Raw genomic sequence first — 23,592 nt, 5'->3', positions numbered from 1 at the left:
TTAATAAGAAATGAGAATGCATGTAAGAAATACTGGCTTAGGACAGAAAGCTGAATTTACATAAATGTCCTGTGTAACAGACATCTTTACTTCAAGAATATTTGATTGCAAAGGTAAGATCAATATAAATCTTGCAAATGGCCAGGTGTGACTTACTTGCACCAGAAATGCTTCCAGAAGAAATACATATCCAATAGTAAATAAAGTCTATTTATCTGGACAGCAAACAGACAAGTAAGCAAGCAAAGCCCTGTGCAATGTAACAGCGTAGATGCCCACATTCCAACATCACTCTCCAGAGAGTGCCACAACAGCTATCCAAAGTACAATTTTTAGCTTCTTGTCCACTGATGATTTCTGACAAAACTTCGTATGCCCCTGGGATCTCATTACTCCTGGCAGTCTTGTGCTTCTGCTGTGCGATTTACTTTAAATATTTCTGCTGCAGCCTCCCCATCTTGTGAGAAATAATTGTTCCTGTAGATGCTCTTGGAAGTTGTTTTTTGCAGAATGAGAAATGTAGACGCAGGGTCAGGCTGCTCTTTTCAGCCACTGTAAGCTTCAGAACTGGCAGAGAGCTGGACTGCTACCACAACGTCTCACAACTGGCAGCTGAGACGTCCTGATGAAACCACCTAAAGCAGGCAGAGGAGGTCATCAGAGGAGCAAGAGGCTGACAAATATAAACTGTGTGAGTTTTCTGATATTGTTCCTTTGTTTTGCTCAAGTGTGACTGAAATCCTACCTTTGAATACAGGCATTTCTGGTGAGTGACTTCTGTCAGATCCATTTTATGAATTAGAAAAAAACCAAATGCAGATTTTTTAGCCTTTGTTTTAATTGGTGTCTATTTGCTTTTTTCCCAGTTATATGCCATTTCCAGAAAAGTCTGTCAGAAGGATGCTGTCAGTGTTACAAAGAGGACTCGGGAACTGATGACAGCTCTTCATATGTGCTCAGTCTTACTTTCTCTGAGGTGGACATATCAGGAAACAATGGTCATGACACACAGACTTTGCTCTTCCCCACAGGGCTTTCCCTCTGCTCGTGGAGGGGCATGGAAATAGGGATAGAGATGCTAAAGAGCCTTTCCTCTGCTGCTTTAGCTGGGAGTAGCCAGGAGGTGAGGCAGAGAGCTCAGGAGAAAGAACGGAGTGTCCGTGACTGTTGGATAGAATTCAGACCCCAAAGGACTTGCTGATATCATGGACAAGGTTATTACATTTTGCCACTTCTATCTTCATGTATAAATTGATGCTAGTGATACTTGTGCATTGCATGGGAATGCCACAAAGGTGTGTTCATGGGTGTTTGTGAGTAAAGGAGCGTCACTGGCGGTGCATTCCTTACCCCAGTGTCAGTTCAGGAGTATTCACGAGGTGTTCCACACCAAGTCCAGGACCTGGGTGAGGTATACAAACCCCTGCTAATGCACCATTAATGCAAATTAGCTCCAAATGAGTTCATTCATGTCCTGTAAGAAAGGCAGCCTGAGAAAACACTGGACAGATCTTTCTGTGGCTGAACTTCATCACATCTATCACAGTCAGAGAGATAATAAGGAGTAGTTCTGTTGCAATCCTTTAAAGGATTGAAAAGGAAAGTACAATCACTGCTTGCGCCAGGACTTTCCTCAGGCCATGATCACAATGTTGAGACTTGAATTATAGCCACACTGTCTCTTTTGGTCAATGTTTATTTCCAGAACAACATTACAGGGTAAAAGTGGCTCTTGAGGGAACCTGGTAATTAGGCTTTTTTAAAAGAGGCAAAGGTGAGGACTAGGGTTCTTGAGGGTACTATTTCTACTACCCTCCTCAAGTAAATAATCTGAAAAAGTTATTAAATTCTGGTTTGGATATCACTTGTTAGTCCTTGAGGGAAACATTGCCTTTAAAAGGAAACTGTCCCCAAAATACAGAAAAGGAAATATGATTAATATTTAACATACCAGTGGTTACTATGTTTGTGTACTGATAATGTCCCAAGTCTAATGACATAGCTGGTGTCTCTTTTCTGTGCTTCAGATCCTGTCTATGTGGTGTCTATGGAGAACAAACCCAATGTGACAGAGTTCATCCTCTATGGACTGACACGAGACAAGACATTAGCAAAAGTGTGCTTGTCATTATTCTTAGTCTTCTATGGCACTATCATTCTTGGAAACCTGCTTATCATCATTACTATAAAGACAAGTGAACAGCTGAGTTCTCCCATGTACTTCTTCCTCGGTTTCTTGTCTTTTGTAGATATCAGTTACTCTACTGTCACAGCTCCCAAACTAATTTATGACCTTCTTGTTGAGCAGAAGACAATCTCTTTTGTGGGCTGCATAGCTCAAGTGTTTGCAGGCCATTTCTTTGGGTGCACTGAGATCTTCCTTCTCACAGTGATGGCCTATGACCGTTGCATTGCTATATGCAAGCCGCTTCATTACACAAATATTGTGAACAAACATGCCTGTGGCTGGCTGGTGGCAGCTTCTTGGGTGGGAGCCCTTGTACACTCAGTGGTGCAGACCCTGCTGGTCATTCAGCTGCCATTTTGTGGGCCCAATGAGATTGACCACTATTTCTGTGATGTTCACCCTTTGATGAAGCTGACCTGCACTGACACCTACATCATTGCTGTCAGCGTGGCTGCCAATAGTGGTGTGATTTCCGTGAGCTGTTTTGTTGTTCTTGTTGTGTCCTATGCTGTTATCTTGGTTTCTCTGAGGACACGCTCTTCTGAAGGGCGTCTCAAAGCACTCTATACATGTACTTCCCACATCACCGTTGTAGTTCTGTTCCTTGGTCCGTGCATCTTCATCTATATGCGCCCTTCCACCACCTTCTCAGCAGACAAGATAGTCTCGGTCTTCTACACCATCATCACGCCTATGCTCAATCCCTTGATCTACACTCTCCGAAACGAAGAGGTGAAAAATGCTATGAAAAAGTTGTGGAGCAGAAAAGTGAAGAGGAGTGAGAGATGAAACCACATAGCGTATGTGTGTAAGATGGTGTGAGCTTAAGATGGTGTGAACTTAAGATGGTGTGAGCCTAAGACACCATGGGGAGGGAGAGAGAAGTGTTCAGAAGAGACTTTCCAGTGATGTTGCTCTGCTTTTGCACAGCTGTTCAGAATAGGGCTGACACAAAATTCAAGGTTTTATGTAACTGCTTTTTTGGGACCTGTCACTCAAAAGGATGTGACGTTCTTGTCAGCTACGAAACCTGAGCACTGGGGAAGTCTTGTGGCATTTGCTTTCAGGCACCTCGTAGCTGTATCTTGGGTCTTTGTCCAGGCTTCTCCTGGCATTAGGAGAAGCAGCCAAGTATTTTGAGAGGTTTTTCTTTCTTACTAGCAACTAAAACCTTTGGACTGGACAGTAGCATCTCCTTACATTTCTGCACAAAGGTGGTACTAATCTTCCAAGAGTAAACAAACCTTTCAGTCCAGCACAGTATTGGCAGCTTTTATCTAACATATTTTGATGTGTTAACAGGAGGTCTCTAGAACTAAGCAAGCCGTTAAGGAAAGCCAGAAGCCTTTGCTCAAATGGGATTAATTTCATGGCAAACTAGGACCGTGAGAGAAGTAGGAGGTTGTATTAGGTCTCCAAATGACAGGGAGAGATGGCAAGTTGTACTGAAACACCAATAAATAAACACCAATATTTAAATATTAAAAAGAGTTTCCCTGTACTATAAACCTAAAATTCTGGCTATTCTTGCTTGGATCAATTTCATTTAAAGGAGCCCTGCTGTCTAACACCTTTCTGAGACCTTGAGTTTATTTCATAGGTGACCTTTACAACCTACCAGGGCAGCAATCTGAGCACTGTTAAAGACCATAGACGCTGACTGATCCCCACTCCAGTGGAATTATCAAGACAGTTTTCATAGCTTTAGTTAGATATTAGATGAAATTTAATGTTTTGTCCAGTACTCTGGAGCCATTACACTGGTATTACCTAAAGGATATGTATCTCAGTGGAAATATGAGCATTAAATACCTGATCATGCTGAAACACAACCAAGTTCCTAGCCGAACACCAAGAGCATTCCTCAATTTCCTAACAAGAATGTTACTGTTTGGTTGACATTTTCCTCAGCCATTTCCAGTACAGAAATGTAGAAATGCCCGTAGAATCTGATGCGTCTGGGCACTGCTCTTCTACTGGTTGCCTGTGGTCAAGGCATGAATTTTCTAAATTTTCTAAAAGATTCTATTGGCACTAATATTTTGAGAGGGAAAGCAGAGGAACAGAATGTCCTTCAAATAGTTGACAACTCACTCATTTGCCTCAAGGGTGACACATGGAGATTGAATACAGCAATAAGCCCTCATTACTTTATGATGGTAGTAAAATTAGAAGTAAACCAAGACTACTCGGACAGAGTTTTTATAATTTCTCCATATTTCCAGACAGAGTAGGAAGAGAAAAAGGTAACAATGACTGAAAGAAGAGGAAGAGTTTATCTTTCCTGCTGTTAGGGTGTAAAGACAGGCATATAGTCACCAAGATTTCCTTTCTAGTTTTCCAGGTTCTTCCTAACTGGAAGAGGCTACTCATTTCACCTCCTGAAGATGTAGCAGAAATGGCCATAAAATTCAGTAATCACATTTCTTCTTTTACTAGATTGCATGCTTTCAGAAACTAGTTTCCAGTCTTTAAAGTTCATGCCATGTGTTTGGTTTACCTTGGCTAACTGCTGGACAACCCCCCAGTCCCTCTCTCACTCACCCTCATCAAGAGGACAGGGGGAGAAAATGAGATAAAATAGTTAAAGCTTGTGGGTTGAGACAAAGACAGGGGGATCTCTTATGAATGAACATCACGGGCAGACCAGTCAGTTCAAGCTGATTTGAACTCGAGCCACAGTTCTCACTGGCATACCACTGGTATCTTTGGACTGTGCAGACCTTCCTTTGTTATAAGGAATGAACACTCGTATTATTTTATCTTTAGATCTCATCCCGATGAGGCATTGATCCAGTCTATCCCTGAGTGACTGCAGTCTCCCACCAATGCTACCCGTCCTAACTCTGCAGCATCTCTCATCTCAAGCAACATTTCCTGATGCCTGACACTGTCTCAATGGTAGTACAACCCTACATGTATGTTTTTATTGCCAGAGACTTGTTTTTTCATACAAAAGGCTTCTGAGTGCTTAGAAGCATGTGACGCCTTATTCTCTCCTTATCAGCCTTCAGGACTCCACACACAGAAGGTCACTGAGCAAATTGATGTGCTGTTGCACACCAAGGGACCCAACCACCAAAACTGTTTAATAAGGCCCTTGGGTAGCTGCTTGGAGTTTGGTAATGACACAGTTCTCACAGGTCCAGCTCCACTGGCAGAAAACTGTCTTTTGCCCATGTTTACTTCCAGTATGTTACCGGAGCATTTATATATTGTGCTGGGATGGGATGACTTTAGGGAGAAGGCAGATGTGGGAAACACAGAGGTCAGTTCAGAAAGCCTTGGAGGTGTTGCCTTGTTGGATCTTTCTGTCCATATGATAGATAGAAAATGAGACATCGATATCATCACAGTAACATTTGCTTGCAACCTGTGAGAAAAAGAAAAATCACTTGAAAAGCTCCTGAAACAAATTTCTGTGCAACAAGAAACTTAAACAAGGGCCAGAATGTGGGAATTATAAGCAGGAGGAAGAAGAGTGGAACAATGCCCTGACCTGTCAGATGAATAACTTGAAACAGATTTGGAGTGAATGATTTAGAATGTTTTCAGACAACAAATGCCATGGAGTTCATTTCATGTTGATTGCATTGGATTCATCTAGCATGGAGCGGGTATCTGGTCTCCATCTATACTCAAGGACTGCAGTACTATTTTCTATGGGATATGTCATCTCACTATAGTGTAATGATCTAAACAAGGTAAACCAAGTCATGCCTTTAAGGTGTTTATTCCTCTTCATTGACTGTACAGGGAGCCAGAGCTGTTGTGCTCACACTGCGATGCCTGTTCTGCAGGTCTCTGTCTAGTGCAATGTCAGGATTCACCTGATTCACCAGTTCACCCTCTCTGGAAGACTACTGAGCCCTTGAGAGAGGCAGCGAGGGAAAAGCGGAATCATTTCTAAACTGGTGCTGTGACTTGCAGACATATATTCCAAATTGTGCAAAGGGAATGGGAAGGCAGGAGAAGAGAGGTGGACCGTGCTCCTTGCAAACACTGCTCACCACAATTTATAATGTGACACTGCTTTCCCTAGCAGGCAGAAGAGCAGTAAATGCACCATGCTCTATCATCCATGAACCTTGGAGCTGTAGCGCATCCCCTTCTCTCCCTGGTCAGCCCATGACTTCGCCCCACACGTATGCTATGGGAGCCTGAGCTGAAGCGATGGCACCAGGAAACTTCTCCCATGTGACTGAATTCATCCTTCTGGGACTTTCTGATACAAGGGAGTTGCAAGTCCTCTTCTTCATCTTCTTCTTCCTGGCCTACATCATGGTTCTGCTGGGGAACCTTCTCGTCTTTGTGACAGTCAGGACTGACCCCAAGCTGTCCTCACCCATGTACTTTCTCCTCTGCAATTTATCCTTCATAGATATCTGCTACATTTCTGTCACCTCTCCCAGGATGATGGTGGACCTGCTCTCCCAGAAGAAGGCCATTGCATTTGCAGACTGTATAGCTCAGCTGTTTTTTCTGCACTTTCTTGGGGCATCAGAGATGTTTCTCCTGACTGTGATGGCATATGATCGCTACGCTGCCATCTGCAAGCCCCTGCACTACACAGCCATCATGAGCCGGCCAGTGTGCTGGACCCTGGTGTCTGCCTGCTGGGCTGGGGGCTTCCTCCACTCCATTGTCCAGACGCTGCTCACAATCCAGCTCCCCTTCTGTGGCCCTAACACAATCGACAGCTACTTCTGTGACGTGCCTCTTGTCGTTCGGCTTGCCTGCACAGACATCTATATCACTGAGTGGCTCATGGCTTCCAACAGCGGCTTAATATCCCTGCTTTGCTTCCTGGTGCTGGTCATATCGTACACATTTATCCTTGTCAGAATCAGGGTCCACTTCACAGGGGGGCACTGGAAAGCACTCTCCACCTGTGCCTCGCATGTGATGGTTGTCACCCTCTTCTTTGTACCCTGCATTTTCATCTACCTCCGTCCCTTTTCTACCTTGCCCTTGGACAAGCACATCTGTGTGATCTACACTGTCTTCTCCCCGGTGATGAACCCCCTCATCTACACCCTGAGGAATAAGGAAATGAAGGCATCCATGTGGAAATTGTGGAAGCGCTGCAGAGGCTCCTGAGACAAGCTGGTTTTGCAGCAAACCTGGAGTTACCTTCCTACAGACTAATGGCAGACTGGGGCGTGGGAACAGGGCTGGAATCCAACACGTAGGGCAGTATCTGAAATCCAAAGGGTGTTTTAATTCCAGTTAAGGGATTTACCTAGCCTTGGTTTCTTCAGACCTGTAGATTTCAGTGGCACTGTTCCCTGTTTCATGGGCTGTAAGTCCCCCCAGTCCACCTATGGATTTTTCATTGCTGCAGGACAGATGAGACATTTGTAAGGTTTTTACTGATCACATCGCTTTGCAATTATAAATGCAGTTGCTGATGACAATTAGAATGTCCTTCTCTGCGCCCTCAAAGTGAAGTCAGGAGGACCAAACTCTTGAGTACAGAGTGGCAGCGTTATGCTTTGAGGTTTGTGATGCAGTGAGTGGATTACAAGTTCTGCTTGGGCAGAGCTCAGATGTTTGGGATAAAATTCTAAGGGAAAAGCAATTGTGCTGTGGAATATAGTAGGGTCTAAACAACAACCACTTGAGCCTTGGATCTACATGAATGGAAAACGTTGAGCAGCCTCTGAAAATTGCTTGGAAAGAGTAAACCAACAGAACTTGCACTAACATTGTCACTGTTTATTACAAAAGATGGGGAAACTTTTAAGGTGTGGATATTTCTTTTCCCTGAACTACAAATCAGAAAGACCTGAAAAACTGTGCTCTTTGTCAGTGTCTTTTTTCCCCCTGTTGTCTTGTCTTTGCTCTTTGATATTTGTTTCCATGATGTTCCTCTGTTTCACATAAAAATGGATGGACTCTTCCCACCACCACAGCCTTTTCAAAACCATTTCAGATCCCTTCTTACCATATTACCTACTGCTACCACAAAAATCTGGTTAGAAAGTGGTTCTGGAGCCTGAGTGACCCCTCTTTCCACATTGTTGGTGAAAGAAAATAATTTCCTCTCCTTCAGCTCCAAAACCATTAGATGCATAGAAAAAGAGACTGTGCTGTCCACAGCTTTAGGCCTCTTAGGTTTCAGACTGCTTCTTGGGTTTTGGACTGCTGTTTATTAGGCGTTTTTGGGATTACTTGAAATAACAAAGTCAGTTTATCTTTAAACCTGGGCTTACATTTAGCAAAGCATCACTTCAGGACGATGTGGAACTAGGATATTACAGTCTAGGCATCCCAGAATAGTCTTATTCCACTTTTGGTAACTCTCAGCACTGTACAAATAAAAAGCAGCTCTGAGAAGGCTCGTGTCAGGTTAGCAGTGGAACTTTTATGTGGATGTATAGATACTGGGAGATCAAAGATGCAAGGGAAATCTGGCAGGTAACTCAGTCCCTACCAGAGAGACTTAACAAGCAGTTACACAGCAGCTTCTGCTCGGGTCATACAGGCACTGCTGAAATGCACATCAAGGTTATTGCCCAACATGGAAAGCCGGCAACTCTGCCTGTGTTGAAACCCGCTGCTCTAGCAGAATCAAACAGGAGCTGTGACAGAACGGTTGGCTTTCCGTCATAGGGGAGAAACTGGAAATGGGAAACTGGTCTTTCACCACTTATTTCGAAGACCGGAAGAACACAAGTTTCATATTAACCAGCATAACTGCTGGATACCTTCCCACAAGAAGCAAGAATTAGTCTTTTTATTTACCTTAGTACATGGTCAAAGACCTGTCTTACCTTAGCATGACAGGGTAGCATGACACAGTATTTCAGGGTACATGAGAGAGTAGTGGGGTTATGTTCACATTGAGGCACTTGGATCCCTCAGTTTGAAGTTCTTGCTTCCTACACCTTTATCAGTCTGCAGCTGTACCTGATGTAAGGTACGTGACCTCAGAAGTAATCAGCTTCTCATCTGATCTTTTTAGTTAACGGTGAAGATGTGTGGATCCTAGGGCATGAGCATCTCTGTTCTAAGGGGAGATGAACAGTGCCCGAAAAGTGCTTTTTTTTTTTTTGACCACAAAGGAAGCTTAGAGTGATGATATCAGATGGACTCCATTCTGGGGCAGATTTGGGTGAGATAAATCAATGCGCTTATTCATATTTGGAATGACTTGGAATAATTCAGCCTGCTGCTGAAGCTTATAGCTAGAATCGTGCTCAGCTATTTGAACAGAGTACATCTTATACCTTGTTGTCACCACATTAGTATATAATGCAGTGGTATAGCCTTCAGTACAATATAACACAAGGTGATACGTTAGCAACAACTAGCAGCAGCAAACAATAAATATCACAGTCAAGTAGCTACAAAATATAAGCTCTTCAAAGGATGGAGCTATTTATAACTGGTAATATTAAACATAAATGTTGAAAGCCAGAAACTTGCTAAACAGTTTCACTTGTGGGGGATCATAATTTTCAAAGAAATAAATCCAGTAGAGGAATTGTCTCCCCCTCAGACATGCTATTGCTGTGCTTGGCCACCAGATGGAACATATGCCAAGTGTATTTAACTCACACACTGCTACGCATGTTTACAGGGAAGTTAAAGATCTGGAGATTTTGTTTGTAGGATTTTCTTTAGACATAGAAGGATGCCGATTTTTTAAATGTTTTCCAGAACGTAGTCATACTTCTCTCACACAAGTGAATTATTAAAATCATACAAGGGAAAATCTATAAAGGAAGAAGTGACACAATTCGGCATTCTACCTGGGGAGAGAGCAACAGTGTTTTGGGAGGAAGGCTAAAGAAAACACAAAAGGATTTTGTTCTGCAATGTGTTTTTGATAACTGACCTTTCCACCCTGCAGGTTCTGTACTCCTTCAGCAAACTTTACCCTTTAGGAAGGCAGCAATTATATCACCAACTCCATCAGAAGTTCTGTGTCTGCCACCAAGAGAACACTGGAAGTTTCTTTGGGCTAGAATGATTTAGGACTGGTGTTATCCCACCTAAATTAGGGCATCCCACTGCAGCATCTCATTCTGGAGCTTAGATGGTTCAGGGTCTCTCAATAGGGAAAAATACACCTTTAAAGGGGAAAAAGTAGAGAGGGTTGGATGTGAAAAACTTGATGCTATCTGCCAATAAGCAGGTACAAACATTGTCTACGTCTGATCTAGTCATCCAAGCTCCCTCCATACCCGGTGGAGAGAGGCAGTCCCCAAATCCAGCTGGTTTAGTGTGCACATGAAGATTGTCAGAGTGACATGTGATGCTGCTTGGTTTGATATTTCAGAGCTGCAGTGCATCTCCTGGGTGCAGCTGTGCAGTGGATCCGGAAACATGGGCCCGTTGTGTGCATACAGCATGCCCATACAGCGAGGTCCCTTCCAACCCAAGCCATTCAACAATTCTAGGAAGTAGGATTCATCTCTCTGATGTTAAGCTATTTAAATAGCAGGTGACTTGATCTAATCTAGTTGTCTAGGCTGCCTTTATAATAGAGGAAAGAAACAGGCCCTCTCAGAAGAGAAATAATCCTATCCCTCTTGCAAACTCATCTTAGGGGTCATAGATTGTCCTCTGGATCTGCTTGTATATAACCTTTCACTAAGAGAAAGCAGATAACCTGGTTACTGTTAGGTGAGACTTTTTGCATCCCATATCTCCTCCATCTTACTTGCATCAAATCTCTTTGCTTGTGCTGCAGTGCTGGTCTGAGATATTTGATCTGCCCAGGGCACAGGGAAAGCTCTGGAGATGCTGTACGGACAGTGCTGAGGGGCCACAGCACCAGATACGTGTCTGTCTTTTGTAGCCGTCACTGCAGTGACTAGTTGACTAATTCCAGTTTAAGACTCTGACAATGACAATACAGCAGACTACAACAGTTTTCCTTTGCAGCTTGTCTGGACTTTCAGCCTTGTACTGAGGAGCACACAGATACCAGTCCCGTTGTTATGGTTGTTATGTCCCCAGGATAGATGCACGGAGTGGACTAGATGGAGAATAAACATGTGCTTTGATCCCAGCCTTGTTTTCTGGGCAGGTGAATTGCTGCAGAGGAAGTGGGAGGCTTTCTACTTTCTCTGTCTCTCCTCCAGTAGAGTGCTGTCTTAAATTAATTCTCACTCCCACACCGGTAGAAACAGGAAGATCAGGAGCATTGATGAGTCATAGATCCTCCTGGTCAACACAGATTTCCAAATATCTCCTATCTGTGCAAATGATATTTCTTTTTAATGGTGAAGTCCTACTTGTGTAATCTTCCTTTGTGTTAGAGGCAGATGTTGAAATATTAAAATGTCCTCTGGGTCAATTAGGGTAAATTTCAGTTGAGAAATGTAAAAATGTGTAATTCTGAATCTTTTCAGCAAAGTTTTTATTAGAAATTTCAGGGCATATATTATAGAAATCATAGACAATCATATAATATTTAATAACTGTACTTATTTTTTAGATAAAACTAGACACGGAAATAGGCATGAATCATGTTTTATCTCCCTGAGGGAAATGCTTCAATGTTATAAGATACCAACTCCTCAAACTTTTCTGGCATTTTGAAACGTCTCGATCTAAAATGTAATAATGGATTAAAATCAAACTATGCCATTTGACTAGCTAGGCAGTTGGCTTAAAAGAAGTAAGAATAGTTTAAGATATTCATAGATCAGGATCACTTAAGTCGTTAGGAGAAATGTCTCATCTGGTGCAAAATGCTATATCTAAAGTGAGGAGAAGCAACCAGATCTCTGGCTGATATGGGTGAGCGTAGCTTCTGCAAAGACCATATAGCCAAGGTGTAGGTTAGAGGATATCACCCCCTAGCACATGGAGGCTGGTCACCCAGTGTTGGGGTTTCACTGTATTCTGTGTTTCACTGACATTTCCCAACTCTGGTGAATCACCACTGCCTCTAATAAAATCCCTGGGCTAAATAGTACTCTATTACAGTAAATTTTTCAGAATTTCTTGTGTGGTAGGGTGTTAACACCTCCACTGAAGATATTGGGTAAAAACATTTGTGGTAAAAATAAGTTTTGTACCACTGAAGCCTATAAACCAAATCCTCAAAACAGTGTAAGCACAGTTATGGGAAGCAGGTGGAAAAATCTTCAGCTGTTATAAATCAGTGGAAGTCTACTCAAAGCTGGTGGGGCAGCTATTCAGCTGATGTTCATTTGTTTTGTTTCATTTCTTCAGCAGGTATAAATCAGGGGCACCAACAAGTTGGAGCTGGTATAAGCTGATGGAGTAAGTTCATGTCTGTGGTAATCAAAAGCTGCTTCTGATAAAGGTCAAAGCTCTTACTAGCAGAGGATTACAGTCAGTGTGAGTAATGTCACAGTGGTGGCCCTTGGCAGAGTATTCCAAAGTTTGGGGGGGGGGGGGGGAGGTGCGGTGGGGGAACATGTGTTTGTGCCCTAGGGATGCTGCTGTTTGCACGCAGCTAGTGCAAGCTGGCAGTGGCTCTTTTGTCAGCTAAGGGGCTTATTTTCCCACATGCAATGAGTCTATATAACTTTAAAAAAACCCGATTGCTCCTGTCATCATTCCGTTTCTCAATAAGCCTGTGGGTTTTAGCAGCTTGTGTTAAGTTGAAACTGTTGTTTCAGGATCAGTAGATTTTTGAACTGGGCTGAATGGCCCTGTGCGTTTCCCTAAGTGGTTGTAAGGAAGTGAACAGGTTGGGCAGCAGAATCAGAGGAGGCTGGGATGGGAGACAGGGTCCTGCTTGGAGAGCCAGAAGGGATGCAATTAGCTATCTTTGCTACTTCTGTTACTGTTATTTGTGAACCTATTCACAAATCCAGATTTTAGATATTTATGAGATACTTCATTAGTTTGAAGTTTTTCTGCCACATAGTGTCAGCCCCTCTTAACTGTATCCTTGCAGTGAAATTGGCCTGCGAAGTGCTTGCTGACCTCCCCAGAGACCTGGAGACTTGGCATATCCACTGTAAATCATTTCTCTGTGCCAGTATTGCTTTGTGCTGAACTTGCCACTGGATACTATGGTAGAAGTAGTAAGTCCAAGAATGTCGGGTATTTTCTCTTAAGGGGAAGAGCCATGACAAATGCAACAGGAGAAAAACATGAAATTTAAGTGGTTGATCTATGAACAATTCTGCATTTATGTCTGCCACACTGATCTTTAAGCATGCAAGACTTACCAACTGAAAATAATTGGGAATGTAGTTATCTCCCAGGAAGAGCTTATGGGAAAGATGTCCTCATATGTGCATGGGCGTGTGGGCAGACTGAAATAGCAGAGGTGGCTGTGCTGTAAAACTGAAGCTCAGCTGGGCTTTGGAAAGATGTCACTGGGCTGCAATGGTGGTGAGCCTAGGAGCAGAACCACCTCTCTGTGCAAACTAAGGACATCTACTGAGGACACGTAGGTGAGTTTCTCAGCAATTTCTGGTCACCTCACTGTCTGTTATTGCCTGACATATGGTATGCCCTAGGCCCAAGGTCAGGGTAGTGGCTTCTGCCCTTGCCAGCACTCAGTCTGTGCCACTACCTGCAGCCAGCCCAGTCCTCCTGTTGCTTGGTTACATCCTGCCCTCAGGTGCACTGCTCGCTCCTGCTTTGGGCCCTGGTTTTAACTAGACTTATGCTTTCTTCTCCCCCTGTGTTGTCATGACTCCTCTGATGCCTCCTTCCCTTCCTCTGCCTGTCCTCCATCCCGATCCAGGATCCTCCCATACAGCCGAACCCACACCACTGTGGTGGGTCACTTTCTTCCCCAAGCAGCCTGGCGTCTTCCTCAGCCAAGTTCCTTGCTCTGCCCATTCAGATCCACCTTGGCATGTACTCCACAGGCCACACTGGTGTTGGCTGCAGCCAGTTCAACCACCCAGGATGCGTAGGTTCCCTCACAACAGCCAGGTTATCCTTGGCCCTGAGGTATTTTCAGTCCGACAGGCATTGCAATATAGTGAGGCCACAGCTGATGTTCACTGGTGGTGGCAAGTGGCATCTCTGCGTGGTCTTTTGTTGTGTGACTATATCCTGGGATGCCAAAGCTCTTTTTGGAACAGGGGACTGAACCTTGCATTCCCAAGTATCTAATTAGCAGGCTTCATTTGAGTCTGTGGGTTGGTACACATGGCGAGATGGGATGGGGATGCTCTTGGCCATTGATAAAGCAGGGAAAATGGAGGAAGAAATGAGGATTTGGGAGCCTTGATCAAACAGTGGGGTGCTTGTGAGGCAGGGTTTGAGACATGAGTTGCACTGGCAGAGCTGGAGGGGTCAGTTATTTACCTTTGGCTGCCAGCCCTGTGAGTGGCGTGCAGGAGCAACTTGAGGGTGGTCAGATACTGGAAGAGGTCATCCAGAGAGGCTGTGGAGATATTCAGACACTCAGTCTTGTCTCTCTGTCACGCTCCACGGCATAAGGTTGCAGATCAAAACCTAAAACTAGATGTTAAAACTGGAAAGGACCTTGCTGTTTGTCTGGGGAAGCTGTGGGGCCTGGACCGCCTGTGGGATGTGCGCTGTTATGCTTCAGTTGTACTGTGAAAGCTTTCTTCATGTGAGGCAATCTGTTTCATAGTCTGTGTTGGTGATGGACACTTCAGTTCAACACAGCATTTCTCAGTTGCCATTGTTGTTCCCTCAGCATTATGGTATGTGCCATTAAGAAGAAATGTTTGTGCCGGGGAGGCTGAAGGGAAAGTGCAAAATGGACATGCCAGGCTGGTAACTCTAGTAGATGACTAACAATTTTTGTTTTATGATAAAGTCCTCACCAGAACCAGTGCTGAATTTCAGCTGTTTCTTTATTACAAATCTGTAATTTCCTACTTTTTAAGTTCCATGCATCCTCCAGGAGAAGTGCCTGCTATTTCCTTTGCTTTTCTATGAGGAAATGCTATTCAGACCATTGCATGTATTGATTTGAGATAGATGCTCTGATTTTGACAAGGAAGCCAAATGCAAATTCTGTGTGACTTTTGGGAGCCTGTGTCTCAAGACAAGTAATTTAATATAATTGATTTTTCTCTCCAGAAATGGCTTGGGATGAGTTTAATAAGGCCTCAGTAGATGCTGTTAAAAAGTTGGTGCCTGACAAATTGCAATGGTGCAACTTGGCAGGTGAGTTTATAAGTGTGTGTAAATTGGCTCCACTGTGCATCATTAAAATCTCATGTTCTATCTCTTCTGGAAATTAGCAGCTCTGAGTTTATGCTCAGGTTTGATTATTGCCTTAATCTAGAGGACAGCAAAAGACTGTGTCAAAGGAGAAAAAAAAAAAAAAAAGTACTTTGAAAGCTGGCAGGATCTCTACAATGCTTTTGTTGAATCCTGAGAAAACCTGAAGAGGTCCTGGTCTAAGCAATTTTATTTAAAGACTGTGGGTCAAGCAAAGCTACCTGCATTGCGCTGCTGGGGGGCACAGCTTTAACACTGCTTAGATTGGGTTGGCTTCAAGTATCTCTCTTCTGTGAGATGTACATCACGCTGGCAGCTAGCAGTGAATAGTTCAGCAGAACGTCAGGCATTATGTTGTCCTGAGGTTGGATTGTCAGCACTGGATTGTCAGCAGTGGGCTTTAGCCATAAAGTCTCAGATTAAAAATACCAAAAGCAATAGCAGAAGGCCCCTTTTTTGTGGGCAGCATTAGCACATAGCGTCGACTGCTGGCACAGCAATATACTTCGAAGCAGTAGAGATTTTGCGTGGGGTATTGCCCTCCTGTGGCTGTTCGTGGGAAAGTGGGTAACTGGCAGCGGAAGGGCCATGAAGCCACTTGAGGAAGATGAAAGGGCACAGTCCTAGCTCTCGCAGATATGGAGGAGATTGATCTCTATTGTATCTCTTTCTGGTTTTATTGCAAAATTATTAGCTCCGTTCTTTGTTGCAAAACTTCATGGGAAGTGTGATGTCTGATGGTCCTAGGGCTAGCTGCAGTACACAGAAAGATCTGGACCGCATGGATTTATCCCAGCCACAGTTCTACACATCCATGGCAGGGCAGGCCTGTGCTTTCAAACCCTTGGAGAACTTCAATTTACCTTCTGACATATATGCAGGAGTATTAGTTTTCTAAGAGTCGAATGCTGCAAACATAGCAAATGGGCAGGTAATACTGGAAAAGGAACAGGTCTGTTCCTATTCCTGTACATCAGACATCAAGTGTGCTCCCATAAATGAGTGCATAATGCATGGATGCTTCCTGGAGCCAGAGGGGAATTTTTGTTAGCTCTTCAAAGTAGTGCTGGTAATTTGTTCCTTCTTATGCCAGGGCACACATCTGCTTCAAGTAGTGCATGGATTTTACAAGTGGCGTATCTTCTGTCATTTCTGTAGGGACTGCACAAAATTTAAAGGTTGCTCCAGTACAAGAATTAGAGATTGCCCATAGAATCAACGTGGAAGGAATTTATACTGGCGTATGATGCTGTGCTAGTTGCCATTGCAACACCAGTACAACTGTTCCACAGCAGTCACTCAGGTTCTGCTCTTTACCCTGCAAAGACACTGTTCCCACTGCCCTTGCCTAAGGTATGCTCTTTTGCAGAGTAGTTGTTGCCAAATTTATTTTGACCCAGTATGTGTAAGCAATAGACTCAGGCTCCAGAGCATGACAAATTGGTCTGAAAACAGTTTGTGATAAAGTAAGTTCAAGGCTGTAGTTTAGTCCAGTGTTGTCATTTCTTTAAATTATTGTGAGATGTAAAACTTCAGTAACCTGGAATGGCACCTGAGGTGGGCTGGCAGGACCTAGTGAGAATGACACCATCTATTTCTTTTGCCTGGGTATAGACTCAAGTATCAAACTACAGCCCTTTAAAACAGTCCTACAAAAGGGTTCAGGATGAAGTAATTGTTTATCACCTTTCTAATCCCCTTTGACAACAGCCTGGAAAAGCCTCATCTATGCAATAAAGGTAGCATCCCAAAAAGCTTCAGAGACACTCCTCCCCAGATACATCTTCACATGTTTATAAAACCTCATTACAGGAAAGAGGCACTTACCCTTGCAGTCAAGCTAGCACTTTTGCCAGTGCTTGCAGATGTTTGTATGAATATTCCTACGCTGCTAAATCTGGATCCATCACTTCCTGAATAGATTGATGTTCCTAGGTCTACAGTAACATCACTTTCCATCATATCTAATCAGATGTAGAAAGAAGAAAAAGGATAGTCATCTTTTCTGGAGATACAGACAACTATATATTACCAGTAATTAATTCTTTGTAGCAGTGAGTATTTCTGTGTTAAGCTTCTGTTGTATTTCACCTGAGTAAGTTCCCAGTTTTAAGAACAAGTGATGCTGTGATTTAAAGCACCATGTGCGTTTTGTTTCTGCTGACTATTTCTTACAGCAGTGTAGGCTCTGACTTTGGTCCTTTTCTAGCTGGAAGCAAGCTTCTGTGAGAACATGAGACTACAGACGAGCCAGTCTCAGATGGGACATCGTAGTCACTATTTCATTTGTTGTCCGTATCTCTTACAAATAAGAGTGTGTGTCAATATTCACACCATCTCATAATCATGCTTTAAGCTGCAAAAAGGTGCTTGTGCCAAACTGTCTTTCTATAGAGCTATATGTAAATTGCTGCCATAAGCACTGAGTTACATTCAGTGTAGCAATGGAGGGTAGATGGAAAGATCCTTCAATACCAGGTCTTCCTAGGCTGCTTTGAATTGGGAAAAGGAGGGGAGGCTGGGGGGAGTCCAGCTAGATCCTAAAAGTACTAATACTGTTATGGAAGTCTAAAGGGTAAAATTTATAGAAGCAGGGAGGTCTTTAATTGGATACTAGGCTATATTTCTTTTTATATCCCACTGGATAAAGCTGAAAAAACAAAAATGTACCTGGGGTACACTACCTGTCTCCCCGCCAGGGATTTAATTCTGTGATAGCATTACTCACCTAAAAAGAATTAAGTCTTTAGCTTCAGTTAGTAATCTAAGCCCTTTTGGTGATATTATTATTGCTAAATAATTCATGCTGAAAGGATTTCTAGAGGTCTGTACTCCACTCCCTTTGCTCACAGTAAAGCTACCTCCAAAGTCCAGCCAGTTGCCTGGGGCTGTGACCAACCAAGGTATCTTTGTCTTCAACTTTCAGCTCTTCAGTCCGAGAAGATGACTTGTAAGAATTAAACATTTTTGATTAATCACTGTTAAGCTTAATACCTATATTTTGCCTTTTACATTAGGATTATGTGAGTAAAATTTGAGTGTGTCAATGCAAACTTGCAAATGTTTTTGAACTGCAAAATGACTAAAAAAAAAAATCACACCCTTTCGAAAGGGAGATGCAATTCTGACTAAGTTAAAACTTCTTCTTTCTTCCAGGTAAACCTCTGCAATCATTTCTGCAATGAAAGATAAGATGCAGAAGGTCAACCTATCAACAGTATCTGAATTTGTTCTTGTAGGCCTCTCTGGTGCTCCAGAAGTCTGTTTTTTTCTCTTTGTGCTCTTTTTGATCACTTATTTGATCACCATGGCAGGCAACATCATGATCCTTGTTGCCATTAGCACAGACACTCATCTGCACAACCCCATGTACTTCTTCCTTGGCAGCTTATCCTTACTGGATCTCTTATGTCCCACTATCACTGTGCCTAAGATGCTGGAGGCCTTGTTGCTTGAGAACAAGGTGATTTCTTTCACTGGCTGCATGCTCCAGCTGTTTTTCCTCATTGATGTTGTAGGCACAGAGATTTTTCTCTTGGCTGTGATGGCATATGACCGTTATGTTGCAATATGTCACCCGCTGCAGTACATGAATATCATGAGTATGAAACTGTGTGCTCACCTAACCATTGGCACCTGGGTAGCAGGATTTTTTAATTCTCTGTTGCACACATCTTTGATTTTTACACTCGCTTTTTGTGATTCTAATGATATTGACCAATATTACTGTGATATTCCTCCTATGCTGGCCCTCTCCTGCTCACCTACCTACAGTAGGGAACTGGTAATTCTCACAGTTGCTGGGGTCCTTGGAAGCAGCGCCTTTGTGGTCACTCTGATCTCGTATGTCTATATCCTCTTGGCTATCCTCTGCATGAACTCTTCTGAGAGCAGGCACAAAGCTTTCTCCACTTGTGGTTCTCACTTGACTGTAGTATGCCTTTTCTATGGGACCACCATTTGCACGTATGTACGGCCTTCCTCCACCTATTCACCTCACCAGGATAGGATAGTTTCCATGCTCTATGGAATCCTCACTCCCCTGCTAAACCCCACAATCTACAGTCTGAGGAACAAAGAAGTTAAAGTTGCCATAAGAAGAGTGATCAGCCAGGTAAGAACTGCTTTAACAAGACAAGAACATCTCTCTGGTTTTGGTGGCCTCTGGAACCCCAGCAATTGGATCAGCACCACAGTTTGTGATTGATCTTCTCTAACTTAAGCCATCTAAAAGCTCGATGCTGGAATCAAAACTCCTTCTCTGGGCTCCCTTTACAGTTAAAAGGGAGAGGTGTGCATCTCCAGAAGGCCAGCTGGATGGCCCAGCTTTAGGTCCTTATCACAAGAGAGGATGACTTCAGCTGGTAATGTTTTTCTCCACTGAACCCAGAGGAAGCTTAGATGAGCCTCAGCCTTAGACACAGGTGTTGGATGCATATCTTAGCGGGTGAATACTGGGAATTGCTGGTGTAGGCACACTTGGATATACATTCTTCTATACTAAAGCAGCTTATGGGACCAGTGCCCCCTGTTGACCACATTGCTCCTGCAGAAACCATAAGCACATCCTTTTGGGATATTGACTGGAAGGAAGGCTCCTTTGCCACCATGGTCATCAGTCTGGGTGTGTTTTCAACCAGCAGGCCAAGAATCCAGCCACAACACCTGCAGTGCCACCAGGCACAATGTGGCCCTAGTTTGCACCATGTATCTCAAGATGAGTCTGCCAGGGTGTAAATCAACTCCCATAAACTAGAGATGCCAACTATGCTGATGTCTATACATCAGATAGCTTTCAAAAACTCCTTTTATGGCTGGTGGGGGGAAAAAAAAGACTCTGCAGTCATCGGCTTTGCGACCATTGCAGAGGCATGCCATGGCTTTTCTTGGTGGGGGCAGGGTGAAGGAAGGTTTACAGAGTGTGTTTTAGGTCTGTGGGAATCCATAACTGGGAACAGCTTTGTTCTAGGTGAATAGTGAAGGTGTGGCTGACAAAAAGGTGGAAATGGATGTGTGGAGAGGGGGCGTGTTGTGCAGCCTCCTCTGTGTGCTGTGGCTACAAAGCTGTATACTGGGATGATAAATGCAGCTTGCAATGGACCTTGGGCTGCGCTGCAGTGCCGTGGTGTGTCATTCCAACAGCTGGGCCTGGTGCTGAATAACTGATGTGACTGTTTGCACGCTACTCCTTACTAAAACCAAATGTCAAGGATTTCTTTCTTGGTGACTTTTTTTTGTGGTTGCTGTCTTGATGTAAAGGATAAGCTTAAATGACTTTCCTGCAGGAACTCATATATTGGTGGGTAATAAATGCACGTTCTTAATATTAAATGGGTGGAAATAATTTAAGTTTCATCCATTCTCAGCTGTTGGTCAAGTTGACAGTGGGTTCAAAAATCAACTGTAATGACTGAAGAGCTTTTCTCTAGGGTAACACATTTTGGATTTTCTAGGGTTTTCCTCTGCTTTTTTTTAAGTATATTTCACTAACTTAAGAAAATGCATGGAAGTTCCTCCGAGACTGCTTAAATTTCAAAGTCAAACATTAAGAAGTTGGTAAGGCCACCCATGTAGCTGTAACACTACAGAGCTTGCCACAGACTTCAATGTCCTGACCTACAGTACGGTCGGGATCATTTTCTAAACACGAGCTTTAATGGCAAGCAAGATGACTCAGGGTTATCTTTTCTGGTCCATAGTTCCTGCTCCATAGAAAGTATGGACTACTTAGAATAGGTGTAAAGATCAGAAGTCACTAGTCAGCAACTGGGTAAAAAGATCAGGAGTCCTCTACCACCAAACAGGGGATATTTACCTATTACAAGCAGAGCAGCAGGTGTTTACACAAGGCTTCCTGTAATTATTGAACTATGACAGTGGAAACAATTTTCAAAAAAACTATTTATTCTAAAGCCATCTGGCAATTCACAAACCATGCATCAATGTGGACGAAGTGACAGTCTGCACTCCAAAAATGTGCACAGAAAACACAGTATAAGCTCAGTATAGGCTGGAGCACCATTCTGCTTCTGGGTCCTGCTCTGCAGGGCCTGAGAAATTACTGCAGATGGGGATGGGGAAGGGGTCATGCTAGGTTTCCTTCTAAATCTAAAGATTCTGGTTGTTAAGCCTGGGGCTGTGAGATCAGATTTGCCCGGGAAGCATTTCCCTTTTACACCTTATTAGCTGTTTGAATGTTTGTACCTGTTGGAGAGGAGAGCAGCTACCAGCGGTGTGTACCAGTCTGAGGGCTGATGTGTGCTGGGTGGGTCAGCATCAATGTGGCCCATGTGTATGCCTGGATGGAGCAGGGGACAGACTGATTCAGTGAAGGTGATGTCAGAAGCGCAGATGTGAGAGCAATTAGTCATATTATAAAAGGAGACTTCCTCAGCTTCATCACTGAGGAGGACCCCAGCCTGCACGGCTCTGGCTGTGAGCAGCAGGGGGGTAGAAGGAGTGGTCATGGCCATGTTCTTCGTGCCACAGCTGCACTCTCCAGCGGTCCCTCTCCTGTGTGGGTGCTTTACCCAGCAGCTGCCTGATTTATTGCAGACACCCACAGGCCACTGAGTTTTTCCACACCTCAGCCTCTCAGCAGTGGTGGATGGAGGCACAGATGGGTGATCCCAGCATGCGGGGCTAGGCAGGGAAGTGCCAAGAGCTTAGGTCTTAGGAGGTGTTGGTGAAGCAGATGCCCCTGAGGCTCTCTGAGAGCACCAGGCTGGGGTGAACTGTCTCAGGGTCCAGAGACACTTCTAGGACAAAGCAGGGTTAATGGGGAAGCGGGGAAAGCCAAGAAGAGGAGAGATGGATTCATGTGGGAAAGAGAAGACTATGCCCCCCTGCCCCAGCCTGGCATGTTTCTGCTTTGCCACCTACACACACAGACTTTTCATTGAATTCGATGCATCCTAACTAGGTAGGCAGAGCAGGAAAAATGTGAGGCTCCACTTCCCTATGCTGCCCTACCATAAGCCAGCCTTGGATGTTTTGTCAGACCTCCCTCATCCTGGAACAGCGCACTAGCTGCAGGTGTGGGAGTTCGGGGCACCCTTCTGGTGTTTATTCCTTTTAGATTTGAGGAAAGACCTGCTGTGACCTCTGTTCCTGCTTGAATTTGACCCCAATGCCCCTATAACAGAGGAGCTGAGGGAAAAAGCAATCCTGGTGTTCTTATACAGCATTTTCAACCACAGAGTCTTTCCCTAGTGAAGAATTGTAGAAAATTCAAGGTGGTAGGTTGTATTTGTTCCTGTGGCATCTCTAGTATTATCCTTTTTGCTGGAGACTGGCTTCTGTGTTGGTGCCCTGAACTTTCACACTGATTAGCTTAAGGATAATTAATTTTCAACACAACCATCCTTCTATCCAGCTCGGCGAGCTCATGGTGCTACTGGTTTTTGGTGTTTCTTGGTGAGGAAGGGCACAAACCAAACAAAATAGCCTTTGCAGAATAAGGCAAGGGAAGTATATGCATATACAAATGTGAATAGCCTCCTGAAAATGTCAAGATATTCTGATTCACAGCTGACATTCTAATCTAATGATTTGAGATTGTTTATCTACTTCCTTATCAAAGAGAAAGCCTGTAGTTTATTGAAGCTTACCACAGAAATAAAAAAGTTCATGGACTGAAAGTAATGGTCACAAATGGCATAAAATAGTCTTCTAGTATGTTGCAAGAATACTGAATCTTTGCTTGTTTTCCCTCCTCATGAGAATAATCTTTATTATCTTGAGCGCCAAGTTCTGGTTTGTTTATTTTTGAACAAATCCGTGAAAGCCCTGAGTCAGGGCATTCCTCTTGGAAGCCCCTCTGTGTCCAGCTGCTGTCCTGGTGCCCAGCAGCCTCTGCCAGCCCTGTCCCCAGTCCTGCCCCGCAGGCTCGCAGGACTGAGCTGGGAGAGATCCAGCACAGAGGCTGTCTGGTGCAAGGGGAGATGGAGCTCTCCTGCCTCGGCTTCCCCAGTGTTTGGCTGGGGAGCACAGTGGGGCTGGCCAAGTGCTCTCCAGGAGCTGAGCCCGCTGACTTCTCAGTCAAGTCCCAGCCTTGGTTTAGCTTCTTTGCCTGAAAGTGGAGCTCCAGGGCTTCCTGTGTCGTCTCCAGCAGGAGTGAGCCCTGGCATGACCTAAAGTCTGTCTCCAGCACAGAGGGTGCTGGTGCTGCGAGCTGTCAGCCTGGCTGCCAGGCTGGGGTGGGCTGTGGCTGGACCGAGCCGCCCCAGGACCTCTGGCCCCTTGTGGGGCTG

General features: G+C 44.0%; 3 protein-coding genes across 3 annotated transcripts; all 3 read left to right on the top strand.

Moving 5' to 3' along the window:
- Positions 1–2,035: 2,035 nt before the first annotated feature.
- LOC101913226 (olfactory receptor 4S2-like) lies at positions 2,036–2,977 on the top strand. Its single transcript, XM_005243443.3, has one exon. The coding sequence runs from the start codon at positions 2,048–2,050 to the stop codon at positions 2,975–2,977; it is 930 nt and encodes a 309-aa protein (XP_005243500.1). The 5' UTR covers positions 2,036–2,047.
- A 3,363-nt stretch (positions 2,978–6,340) lies between these two features.
- Positions 6,341–7,288, top strand: LOC101913055 (olfactory receptor 4D5-like). Its single transcript, XM_005243442.2, has one exon. The coding sequence runs from the start codon at positions 6,362–6,364 to the stop codon at positions 7,286–7,288; it is 927 nt and encodes a 308-aa protein (XP_005243499.1). The 5' UTR covers positions 6,341–6,361.
- Positions 7,289–18,533: 11,245 nt separating this feature from the next.
- Positions 18,534–19,547, top strand: LOC101912884 (olfactory receptor 1019-like). Its single transcript, XM_005243441.4, has one exon. The coding sequence runs from the start codon at positions 18,534–18,536 to the stop codon at positions 19,545–19,547; it is 1,014 nt and encodes a 337-aa protein (XP_005243498.4).
- Positions 19,548–23,592: the final 4,045 nt, after the last annotated feature.

This window comes from Falco peregrinus, chromosome 9, assembly GCF_023634155.1.
Source record: "Falco peregrinus isolate bFalPer1 chromosome 9, bFalPer1.pri, whole genome shotgun sequence".
In the NCBI taxonomy this organism is placed as follows: domain Eukaryota; kingdom Metazoa; phylum Chordata; class Aves; order Falconiformes; family Falconidae; genus Falco; species Falco peregrinus.
Note: the sequence above shows the minus strand (reverse complement) of the source record. Positions and strands in the feature narration are given on the sequence as shown.

What these genes read in the sequence shown, in the direction of transcription:
- LOC101913055 (XM_005243442.2), top strand. Translation starts at nt 6,362, where the DNA reads ATGGCACCAGGAAACTTCTCCCATGTGACTGAATTCATCCTTCTGGGA.
- LOC101913226 (XM_005243443.3), top strand. Translation starts at nt 2,048, where the DNA reads ATGGAGAACAAACCCAATGTGACAGAGTTCATCCTCTATGGACTGACA.
- LOC101912884 (XM_005243441.4), top strand. Translation starts at nt 18,534, where the DNA reads ATGCAGAAGGTCAACCTATCAACAGTATCTGAATTTGTTCTTGTAGGC.